This window comes from Pseudorasbora parva, chromosome 17 (assembly GCF_024679245.1).
Source record: "Pseudorasbora parva isolate DD20220531a chromosome 17, ASM2467924v1, whole genome shotgun sequence".
Taxonomy (NCBI): domain Eukaryota; kingdom Metazoa; phylum Chordata; class Actinopteri; order Cypriniformes; family Gobionidae; genus Pseudorasbora; species Pseudorasbora parva.
The window spans coordinates 11,681,959-11,694,444 of NC_090188.1; the positions used below are offsets into that span (position 1 = coordinate 11,681,959).

At 37.3% G+C, this 12,486-nt stretch overlaps 3 protein-coding genes across 4 annotated transcripts; 1 reads left to right on the forward strand and 2 right to left on the reverse strand.

Moving 5' to 3' along the window:
• Positions 1–99: 99 nt before the first annotated feature.
• On the reverse strand, positions 100–3,503 carry pomk (protein O-mannose kinase). Its single transcript, XM_067420945.1, has 3 exons — positions 3,336–3,503; positions 2,753–3,042; positions 100–1,454 (listed from the first exon to the last, which is right to left on the reverse strand). The coding sequence occupies exons 2-3, from the start codon at positions 3,026–3,028 to the stop codon at positions 687–689; spliced, it is 1,044 nt and encodes a 347-aa protein (XP_067277046.1). The 5' UTR covers positions 3,029–3,042; positions 3,336–3,503; the 3' UTR covers positions 100–686.
• Positions 3,504–4,983: 1,480 nt separating this feature from the next.
• Positions 4,984–6,563, forward strand: grxcr1b (glutaredoxin and cysteine rich domain containing 1 b). Its single transcript, XM_067420947.1, has 2 exons — positions 4,984–5,396; positions 6,273–6,563. Exons 1-2 carry the CDS (start codon positions 4,989–4,991, stop codon positions 6,306–6,308), a joined length of 444 nt encoding a protein of 147 aa, XP_067277048.1. The 5' UTR covers positions 4,984–4,988; the 3' UTR covers positions 6,309–6,563.
• A 1,108-nt stretch (positions 6,564–7,671) lies between these two features.
• Positions 7,672–11,470, reverse strand: zgc:123321 (Protein YIPF5-like). 2 transcript variants are annotated; one of them, XM_067421117.1, is made up of 6 exons: positions 11,369–11,470; positions 11,176–11,295; positions 10,917–11,050; positions 9,661–9,806; positions 9,345–9,526; positions 7,672–7,942 (listed from the first exon to the last, which is right to left on the reverse strand). In XM_067421117.1, the coding sequence occupies exons 2-6, from the start codon at positions 11,292–11,294 to the stop codon at positions 7,780–7,782; spliced, it is 744 nt and encodes a 247-aa protein (XP_067277218.1). In that variant the 5' UTR covers position 11,295; positions 11,369–11,470; the 3' UTR covers positions 7,672–7,779. The 2 variants fall into 2 exon arrangements, with proteins under 2 accessions (XP_067277218.1, XP_067277219.1); XM_067421118.1 differs by lacking the exon at positions 11,369–11,470 and having other exon boundaries at positions 10,917–11,030; positions 11,176–11,311.
• Positions 11,471–12,486: the final 1,016 nt, after the last annotated feature.

Genomic DNA, 12,486 nt, shown 5'->3' on the forward strand with positions numbered 1-12,486 from the left:
TCACGTACCTTGGCGAGTTTGAAAGTGAGTTCAGAACCACTGATTCGAAATAAACGATTCGAAAGCGTATGACTACTACCGACAACACGACCCAGTGTGTTCTTGAGAATTTTTTTATTAAAGGCTTTCAAATTCTGAGAACAAAAATGATCCACAAATCAGGTTCTGTGTTAAGAATGATAATCATTATAATTGAAATAAGATGACTTCAATTACTACATTAGTCCTATTAACTTATCTGAAAATAACTTTGTTTGAGGTATAGTTATGCAAACTATATTAATCAGCATAAGAGCTTTGAGCTGAATTTAAATCTGAAACCCTGAGATGCTGCATATCATCCTCTGCTGCATTTTCTTCTCAGTGCCATATAACAATAGTATGACGTAACCCATTGTACTGCACTGGTATCTTTCTTAAACTCAAAGGATAATTTACCCCAAAATTTGAATTCTGTTATAACTTAAATCACCCTCATTTTGTTCTAAACCCGTTTGTTTTTCTTCTGTGGAACACAAAATGAAATGTAGAACAATGTTAGTAACCAAACCGTTGCCTTCCTCTACATGGAACATTTCTCAAAATATCTTTTATGTCCCACAGAAAAAAGAAAGTCATTCAGGTTTTGAGTAAATGATAGAATTTTTGGGTAAACACCCCCTTTAATGATCATAACGCTATACAAGTTACAACATATCTCTAACTCTCTGGGATTGACTCTCTATCATGCTGTCGTAGACTGAGCGATACACACTGAGGACCTCGAGTGCCGTGGGCCGGGTGTGAGGCTCCTTCCTCTTGCATTCTGAGTAGATCTGAAACAAGTGGAAATGAATGACATCACTTCCAAGGACATTCCCCAAAAGGAAACGCGTCACATCTGGAATCTTCCAGATGTCCGTCTTTTCATCGTAACCAGGCATGGCTTCATCCGAGAACCGAACATCCTCCCCATAAGGCCACAATTGCTCGGGGGCAACGAAGTCCCCGGTGAGCTCATGGTGACCACATTTCACTCCTTGGCTTCCTCTCTCTGCCTCAGGCAGCGCATCCAGGTCGTTGGCCAGAAGACGCATATCGGATGTTAGAAGAAACTGACTGAGAGTTTTGTGCAGGTCGTTGGAGTCACACATGACCCGGACGCCCACTGGGCTGTTGTGCAGGTATGCCAGGAATGCGACATAGTCTATTGCCAGCTGTAGTCGAGTATGCCATGAGTTTCGCCAGTGATATCGGTCTTGCTCAAGGGTGGCATCGATCATTAGTGCTGATCCAAGAGGGTGGTACTCCGTAACAAACACACCATCCTCCTCACACGCCCCCACAAGCGTCACGACGTAGGCACTCTGCAAGGCACGTAGCATTGACAGTCCATGGATGAAATCATCTGTATACTGCTCTGATGACAAGACAGAGAGCGCCACCTTCTGCCCACGCCACTCCGACAGATACACCTAGAAAACACAATTATGCATTAATGTAAGTCTCTATGGATGTAATAAAAACTCAACCAGGGCTGCAACAATCAACTATTTTAATAAACAAAATCAATAATGAAAATTGACAACTAGTTTGATTATCAATTCAAGTCAGCAATAGTTGCCGAATTTCTGCGCCAGTCTGCAGATTGGCACAGACTCAGACTTTTGTGCCTCAGACTATGATTCCATCCAGTCGGAAGATATCAAAACATGTTCGATATTTTGAGCTGATTTTAGAATACATAGTGTATGAATCATTGCTAATAAATACAGTAAATAATACATTCATAATATACTGACCAGATAATGGAAATCAAGGGTGCAAAGTGATAAAGATGGAGACGATTTATAAGATTGAGTAAAGAAAAGAAAAATGTAGCTTTTTAAAAATGATAAAAGCTGTGTTCATTTGTAAAGATGATTATGATGAACACACACACAGCTTATTTTCTGCAATAATTCAAAATCCTTTGGAGTTTTGTTGAGGGAATATCCACAGATCGCCGGCTGAACATTTTAATTCATTAGTCACACAAAATAAGAAACACTTCAGTAATTTCCAAGTCATCACCTGATTGGTTGACCTCCTGAAAACAAAGCCGTTTTGAAACTAACCCCTCATGGAATAAGAAAGCAGTCATGTTTACTGTGACAGTAATAACTTTTAACTAAGTGTGTGAACTTCACAACATAGACTCTTTAAAAGACACACAAGTTTACACTGCGATTTGTTATAGAGATGTTGACCTTACATTTTCACATCCCTAAACATGATGCTAATGGGGTATAAATGTAAAACGTTAAGTCCCATGAGTAAAAGTGTGCTCCTCCTACCTTGTACCAGTTAACATTTAATCTGTTCATTTTTATATGATTTTTAGTGCTGTCAAATTGATTAATAGCATCCAAAATAAAAGTTTTTGTTTACATAATATATATTTAAGATTTTATTTATATGCACATTTTTCTTAAATATATGAATGACTGTGTATTTATATATACATAATAATTATACACAGTACACACACATATATTATGTAAACACAAACTTATTTTGGATGCAATTAATCGAGTTGACAGCACTAATAATTTTAACTTTTACTTTCAAATGGTAAACAGTCAGTTTTTATTGCCTTGAGGTTGCAAATCAAATTTTTAATTAATGGATTCATATGTTAATTTCATTTATATATTTTTAAAATAATTTTATAAACAAGAAAATAATCAACAGATTAATTGTTCATCAAAACAATCGTCTCAAAACCTCTCACCTTTTTTACAGCCCCTTGTCCGATGAGCTTCACACGACGGACCTCAGCGCGAATTTCCGGGCACCGTAGCCAAGGGGTGCAGGCGGTCATTGTGCCCACTTTAAAGTGGCGAAGCGGGCACTGCGTGTGAGTCGAGAGAGGGTTAGTGTCCTGGTACAGGGCATCTAGGTAGAAATACAGAAGTAGATTGGCGCAAAGGAGAGCGGCCAGGCAAAGCAAAACTGCGGGCGGTCCACACCTCGCCCCAGTGATGCCATAGACAGCCGTGCCACCCATAATGACATCTTAACCTAATGAATAAAACATATAAAGAGATTTCAGACAAATATTAAGGGGAAAATGAGGAACATAAGAGGGTTGGGTTATTTGAAGGTAACATCATGACAGATTTTGGGAGAATTGTCTTATTGGAGTGTCAACTGGTCAAATGCGTAATGCATTTGGTCTAGTATTACGATGCAACTCGCTGCTGTTTCAAAGTGATTTGAGGACTAAAAAAAACAGCAAAGGTATTTAAAAACATTTTGCACATAGGTTTTGTCTAATATGATTTCATGAATTAACGTTAATGCCTTTAACACACCAGTTAGCATTAGTATGTGTGACTTAGTTCACCAGCCGTGTCCTCCTGTTCATGCGATGCCAATGCAATTCCTTTCTTTTGTGTAAGCGTTGAATAATTGGTGGTTCAGAAATCGACAGTCAAATTTCTCAATCTGTTGTTTGTTTTTCCTGACTTTCTCGCTCTATGAAATTATTAAAAGAGCAGCGCAGTGGAGCCCGGAGACACATCGCCATCTGGCGCCATCACGGTGTAACAACCTCGCAAAATAGCAAAGGTCTAAGTGTTTGACCATAGACTGTAAAAACAAATATAACAGTGGTGCCCCTTAAATTACGTTTTATTTATTATTCTTTTCAAACTGAAGTAGGCTACTGCATATTTCTGAGTCATGAACAATGTGAATTAAACATGTTTTAGTTGTTCAATTAAATAACAATTCAATAATTTTATGTCAGGCAGTAAAACCAATAGTTGTATCTATATAGTGAAGTTGTACCACATTAACGTTATGGAAAGTGTACCAAACTACCTATGCTTTCCCATGCAATAATAATACCGGTAAATATCTTGATTTTCCATGCTTTAATGAATGTCAGTGAACTGGCCCAAGAGTTTGAAGCTCAAAAAAGTGCATCCATCATAAACGTAGGCTACTCCACACGGAAGCTCCAGGGGGTTAATAAATGCCCTCCGAAGCGATGCGCTTGTGTAAGAAAAATATCCATACTTAACACTTTATAAAGTAAAATATCTAGCTTCCGCCATTGCCTTATATATTAAGCTTACGAAAAAAGCATAACTGATGTCGGATGTATAGCGTAGGCCTAAGCATTTTGAACTGTAAGAGGCGTAAGTTGTAAGTTGAATACGAAAGGTGGTCTGGCATAAGCTAAATATTTTACTTTATATTTTTCTTACAAAAACCTATTGCTTCAACTTCAGACGGCATTTATTACAGAGCCACGTGGAGTGCGTTTTTAATGGATGGATGCACTTTTTGAGCTTCAGCCTCATAGGCCCTGTCACTGGCTGCCATTATAAAGCTTGGAAACATAAGGATTTGCGATACACTGTCATACACTTACATAATGCTTTATACCAGTAAATACACAAAAAACATTTCACATAGCCTAATGAAATTTGTTTCTGAGTGACAAAAGTTGGTGTTCTGAGAAAACTATCACTTGTTTGCATAATGCCACATGGCTTGATCTTTTGAATAATGCAATGAAATTCTGATATTTTTAATGGCCCATGGCCCGTACATTCATATCAATATTAAAAGTGTTATAGTTAAAGATGGGTCTGCTCACTTAGCCTAGCTACTGATGAATTTCAAGGGGCCTCAAACCAAACAATTTCCCCAAAAGTGGGTAAAAACCCATTTCACACTTTAGGTGCTTTTGTTATTAGTTATACACAATATGTTCTTTGACCCACACGTAAGTTATCTTTTATTCATAAGAGAACACAAGTCGGCCTCCACAGTTTCCATGGATATCGTTTATTAAATATTAAAGAATGTGGTGTCGAATTAACGCCCTCGTGCCACAAACCCTTTATCTGAATATCAGGGTAGACCTTTAATGTCATGGCAATGCACACTCCAGGAGCACACTCTAATTTCATTCAAACAAAATTTGTATAATGTAGATGTTTTTTAAAGGCAGAATGGAGCGACGCACATCCAGGGCTGATGAGGACCGAGGGCCGAGGAGAGTGAGGTTCCGCGTCGCGTCCGCGCACAGCGGTCGCGTCCTGCGGGAGGTGTTCCGAGAGCACGCGCTCGAAGACTCCGCAGACACAGACACCACTGTGAGCTCAGAGCCTGAGCCGGAGCGCGCGAGCTCGCCCGTCATCACGGAGGCCAACAGCCACCTGAGCGGCTTGGTGGGACCAGAACCGGACGACAGCGGCAGCGAACCCGACGAGCTGCTCATGTACGCTAGTGCAACCAAGGAGAAGCTTTTCACCGGGAAACGCGTGAACATCTTCAGCAAGAACGGAACTATTCGGGGCGTGAGAGACAAAGTGAGCGCGGGACAGGTGTTGTTTAACAACCTGTCCAAAATGTACGGGGTAAGTTCTATTTAGAGGAATAATACAGTTACTTAATACGTGTATTAATGTTTAAAACAGCTGTAAACGGATTTTTAATTTATAAGAGAGTAAAATGAGAATGGAAGAGGGAGTTATATAGCTGGAAAAAGGAACTTAATAACCCTTATTACGACATTTGGGATTAACGACTGACTTGATTTTAAGAGAGGCTATGTGGCTAAAGAGGCTGTGTTTACAGAATAACATTTCAAGAACATGTCCAGGATATATTTTACCCAAAAATCACAAGAAAAAACAAATCACAACGTAGAAAATAAAGAATGTAGGCCTACTTTTCTGCAGTGTGTTATATATGGCAATTAAACACGAAAATATGCATTATGCAAAAAAAATATGATTTAATGAAATCAGGAAGTCTATAGTCATTGTTTATTATTTTAACATTATACCTTAATATACAAATTATGAAATAACTGCATTTGTTGACTTCTTTGACTACCCAGTCCAGGCTTCTTTCTTTTAATTAAATAAAATGATTAAAACAAATAATTTTGTAAAGTTCTTATGAGGCACAATTTATGTTTGTGTACAAAATTAATTTTAGATAATTACACAAAAAACCTTTTGTTAGGTATGATCAAACTTAACTTATGGAATACATCTCTTTTTTTTACTTCAATATGTTTTAATATACTGTTACTATAATTAACCTGTAGGCCATATTTACTTTTAAAATGTTTTGTATATCTGCCCTCCTAATTCTTCTAACATAGGCAAATTTCAGATTTATTTATAAAGATGACTTTTACTAAGTTTCTAGTTGCCAGTTGTTATATTATTGAGGACTGTTACACCATTGATCTATAATGTCTAATAAATATGTGTCTCTCAAAGGACTCGCATATTTTGAACCGGCCTAAAAGACCATGAGATTGCTTGCAGCAGAGGATGCTGGGACACAAAATAGGGCATCACCCTGGGTGGATGTGCAGCAGGATTAACCGAGTGAAAGTGATGAACAGCGGCCAATGTTTTTGTTTTTATGTGTTTTTCAATATTTGTGTATATTGTAGTTCTGTAAATATATTTTATATTAACTTTTTGCAAAAGCATTTTTGAATAAAGGAACCTAGGGAATATGTGAAGTCAACTGGTTGCTTGGAATGTTCTTTTTGCCTGTTTTGGGGTGCAATTTCTTTATTTTGACCTTTCATTGTTTGTGATGAAATTATAATGATTTTTTAGTAGAAAATAAGATGTTTTTATACGTATTTATGTTACATTTTAATTCAATAAAAACAAAAGTTATAACAACCTTTTTATTTTTGTTGATACTTTCTTGGATTTTGAAGAATTATGCATAAGCAATTAACTTGATAACTTAATAAAATTAAGTCAAACAAAAAAGCTGCCTTCTCTACACACATATTATTCAATAATTTAAACATTCCCTGTTTCGATTTGAGTGGAAAATGCTTAAGAGTCTATATTAGATTAATCATTATTGCAGTTATTATAATCTTTTTAGCATGTATGTTTGGCAACAGTTCTTCTAACCCTAATTGATGGAGTGTGTAGTAGCTTTTCATTTCTTAAACAACCATGCAGGAAGACATATCATGGACATATTCCAGGATGACAATGTGAAGATTCATCAGGCTCAAATTGTGAAAGAATGGTTGGGAGGGAGCATGAAAAACCATTTTCACACATGAATTCCAGACCTTATTCATTGAAAGTCTTTGGGATGTGTCGCTGGGGCAGTACCCATAAAAGGACATCTTTGTACCTGTTTTACTCCTAAAAGGTGCATATTAGTACCTTTGAGTACAAATGCATACCTTAAGGTACTACTATGAACCTTTTTGTGGTAAAAATGGTACAACGTTGTTCTTTTAAGGGTACTGCCCCAGTGACAAGCTGTTGTACCCCTAAAGGTACAATTTTGACACCCTATTTTTCTGTGTGCACTTGCATTGTCAATACAAAACTTGATGCACCTGTTGATGGATATAAATGTGTTATTTCCATCAACATCAATTTTTGGTCATGATCTTGTATAAATAAGATAGTGTAAGGTTTGAATAAGGTTTAGCTCGGCCTTCTTTGCATTATTCAGCTTGATCCCAGAGAGTGAGAAAAATTCACTCACTTATTCTCTCACTCTCTGGGATCAAGCTTAGCATCAAATTAGTGTGGCCGAGTTCATATTATCTGACTATGTGTGCATTCAAATATCAGAAAGTATTCTACTAACCCAATGAAGTTCTATGATAATTTGTTTTTATTCATCTGAAAATTCGGATTTACAGTAACTTTGATTTTTTTGCCACAGCAATTTGCATTATGCACTGGATTTTCATCTGATCTTAGAGAGATTTTTTCTTATAGTTCACGTTTATCAGAAGACAGTAAGGAGAGCGAAGACCCCGTAGAGAAGAGCACAGGGATATGCCACCAGCAGCTGCTGCCCGCTCATGTTAAGAGTGGAACTGAAGATCTTAGAAGCTGATAGACTGCACCAGCCAACCACAAACAAGGCCAACAGCGTTCCCAAGAGCCCTCTGCATTCAAATAAAAGCCTTTTGTTATTCAAATGAAATGCACCTGAAATTATACACGCTTAAAAATAAAGGTTCCAAATATATTATGGTTTTCATATTAAATGCCATACAAACATTTTCGGTTCCCCAAAGATCTTTTCATTTAATGTATTTGGTCTTGGCAGACTTGATCTGCCACACTGCTGCTAATAGATAGCCTAGACACCTGCTGTAATGTAACATTGAGCTTCTGCTGCATGAATAAACATACATAAATCCAGTAGCAGATCTAGAAAGGTGGAGCTGGAGGAGGTGGAGGGTTTCGTACTAACTCTGATAGTACACTGCAGGACTAGCCTACAACTAGCACTAACCCTGACTACTTAAATGTTGAGCAAGCAATCTCATTGGTTGCAGAATCTGCAACGCTTGTGCCATGGTAAGAAAGCTTGTAAAGGAATAATCTGCATGTGGCCTCTAGAGTTTCATGACTGAACTAGGTTCATTATATTAATATCATTAATTGTCATACTCAATTTTAGTGAGAATATGAGTCTGATACTGCTCCATTGGGCTGTGATTATAGTGCGTTTCAACCGAACCATGAAAGACATCGACTGGATAGACCTACAACCAATCAGAGCAACAGAGCGACGCATAACGTTAGTTGTCAAATGTCAACAGAACTTTTTTTTTCCATGTTCTTTTCCATGTCCGCGAAGCGACCTCAATTATGTGATATATAGTCTCGGGAATGCGAAATTTAACAGGCAACCTTGCTGAAATAACACACATTTTACCCCCAGGTTGTAGTTGGAGAGTTTTGTTGTAAAATCTTGCCAATCCTGTCTGCAAGCACTCTGGAATAAGTAATATTAGAAGAAAAAGATGAGTGTAAACGATTTTTGCAAGTGTTGTAAACAAATAATTGAAGGATACATGGAGTACATACCAACATGATCATCATTTCTGAGAGAAACAGTGAAGGTAAATGCATACGAACAAGTTCTCCGTTTATCTTTCTCATGTGGATGATTACGTTACTGTTTATCATCTGTTCATCATTGTCTGAAGCCCGCCCTGACAATTTCATTGGTCTGAACAGTTTCTGTTCAGGCATAATTACTCCTCTATGGATCAAGTCCAGACCGAACTGCCTCAAATGGTGTGGGCGGGGCTGAGTTCGGCTGGCATCCATTCCAGACTGTGATATCTTTTTCATACAATAGAAAGGTTCCATGGACGTTAAAGGTTCTTCATGGAACCATATACACCAATAAAGAACCTTTATTTTTAAGAGTGTATGGCAAATGTGAATAGACCTTTGACAAATGTAGTAGCCTAAAATTGCTTTTTGTTAGTGGCTTTAAAACAATTCAAGAAATAGAATGGAAAATGCTGCTATAGAGTTATGGATACTCACTGAAGTGAATAAACAACAGCAAAGGCAGAGAGCGCGACCATTGGTAGGAGACAGTATCCCAGTACACTCGCCACACATCCACAGGATATGCTGTAAATGCTCATCAGGTTCAACAGCGTGTACATCCCAGCACATCCCAGAGCACTGATGCCATACACATATCCAAAGTGTACTTTCCCTGCCTGCGGAGAGAATTCACACAAATACCGTACACAGGTACGTGCTCTGGACATTACATATGCTTGCATTTCCTCTGTGCAATATAAATCACTGTGTACCTCTAGTTATGGTTCAAGGTTCAAGGTGTAGTTTGTACCATCAATAGTGTGGCTCCCAGAGCAATGCAGAAGAGAAAAGGCCCAGTGAGGTCTGTCTCGTTCATAATACTGCCATCAGCAGGCTTCAGTGGATTTAACACAGTCAGAGTCTTCTGCCAGATATGGTCAAAGTTAATGCCCAACTCTGAGAAAAAACACACATAGGCTTTATTTTCATTTTGAATACATTTTTTTTGTTAAGGTTGATTAATGCATAAAGCATTTAAAACTGAAGTATGTAATTTGTCTTCATCATTAGTCAGGGTTTCTTTCCTGCACATTTTTTGTTGATCCTGGAACAACATTCCAATCAACCAATCAGATCTGTGGGATAAGTTCATAGTTTGTCAAGTTTAGGCTTACAATCAGGGTTAGGTGCTTCTACATCAGTGTAATTAACCTATCATAGGTATAAGGTATGGGTAGGGTTAGGTTTAAGGGTAAGGATAGGGTTTGGACAGTAATGTTGTTCCAGGATCAACAAAATATGTAACGTTACATTAGGGAAATTTCACAGGTAAAAAGGTTAATTGTCTATTGTCCATAGAGATGCATGAAGCACCACTTACACAGAAGTCATTTTCAAACCAATCAGCTTTCTGGTGATCAACGTGGTAAATTAGCCTGAAAAGCTTGAACCTGTTGTGAAACCTGTATGGGGAAGTCTATAGCCCTCAAATGAAATTCCTGATAGGTATTCCAGTTAAAATCTCACTCTCAAAAATGAGCTGACCAACGATAAATGTGACTGCCCCTTAACTCAACCAATGGCATGAGTCAGAGTATGGCTGTTTTTATTTTTGATTAAAGTCACCATGAAATCAAAATGGACAATTCTCTTTTAATGGAATATTGCAGTACTTATTGTAAAAGATTTTTTAAATCATTATAATCTTTAATCAAAAATATCTTCCCCTCCCTCTTACGACGACATCTCTTCTCTGACAAAGTTTACTGGCACGAGGAGGCGGGACAACCTGTCACTCACATGACATCACAGCAAAAGCAATTCAATGATCCAGTCAATTCCCAAAGGGACAAATCAAGTCTCGCCCAACATTTTTTCTTGTCCGAAAAGCTGTTTCACTCGGATACACGTCTATTAGGAATAAAAATTATTGCAATTTCTATAATATTCTGACTTTAATGGATGACTGTATTCACAAATCTGTTTTGGAATGTGGTTTTCCATTTGGTTGAGCAGAAGTTACACACTTCAGCTTAAAGATATTTTATTAGAAAGATGTTTTATTACCTTCTAAGAGTGGCGGTTCTTCCTCATATGAGTCTATGCATTCTGTTTGCTCGGGTGGCGCTACAGGCTGATACACTTGCCCAGTATAAGATGTTCCAGTGGCATATTCATCTGCTAAGTGTGCGGAATTATCACTGATAATCAGATGGTAAACAATGAATCACAACTGCACAACTAACATTGCACACAGAAACAAGTAAGCTGATATACATTTAAAAATGGCAGGCTGTATAAAACACATGTATGCAGTTACACTTACGCTTCATGGTATTCTGGATTAGCGTAGGCTGGATCATAGCCATATACCTCTTCCTGCTGACTGTCCATATAATATCCAGACTGATAGAATTCTTGATCAAAGTTTTGAAAGTCTCCCATTCTGTTTAAATCAAAGAGGCATGTGTATACAAGTTCAGTTGTGATATGAGCCAGTTCTGAATTTATGTTCTTACCTTTATTAGTCTTTGATTAGTCCTAGAAGTTGATTTGAAGACCTTGGCTTGTTTGTAATGAGGCTTTGCTAGTTCACTGAGCAGCTGTTTTGCTGTATGTTGGTATATGATGCTATTAATAGTCTTCTATATTTACTTCATAGCACTGTCACAGTGCAAGGAGGTCATGTTTTAACGCCATCCTGATGATCTTTAGATCTGACCAGTCTACTGTACTGACTGATAACATGCTGACCACTCATTATATATTCTGTATCAATTCATGAATATGATTCTTGTAAAGTGGTTACAGACATAGGTAGGACAAAAAACCTGATATATTTGCTATTTGAAGATACGTGTCAAACATAATTTGGTGTGATGTATAATGCTTTATTACCGCAAAAATGAATGTAAACATACTATACAGTTTGTGTTGGCTAAATGTTTGTAAATACAACAAACAAAAATGTCTGCATACACTTGTGTAGGCAAAGAAACTAATACAATGCATTTCCCCTTCTTTAAAATCACCAATAAATCAAAACTGACAATTCTAATATTTGATGGAATATTTCAGTATTTATTATAGGCCTAAATTATTAATCAGTGCACATAATAAAAAAAGAAAAGAAAAAAAAGTGCCTTTATAATCTTTCATGTAAATAACTCCCCTTCCCGCTTGCAGCGACTTCTCTTCTCGGATGACGTTTACTGGCGTGAAGAGGCCGTGACTATCTGTCACTCACATTACATAATGGCAATAACAAACCACAACCATTCAATCAATTCCTAATAGACAAAATCTATCCCTGCTCATCATTTTTGCTGCTCGAGAAGCCATTTCATTTGTATGCATCATAACAGAGAAGAAAAGAATATCGCAACTTCCATTGAATGCCAACTTTAATATGAGTCACCAACATAATACAGTATTAATTTCAAAAATATATCATTACTTAGGAAAACTAGCTTTCATTACAACAATTTTACCATCCTCCCTCAAAAAAAGCAATTTTTGTTCAATTAAATTATTATGTAATTCACTGTCTTGGAAACAGTTCAAGTATAAAACTGCACTAGAAGATTTAAATCATCAGCAAAGTCAAATTTATGGCCATGTTTGGTTAACTGCTTAA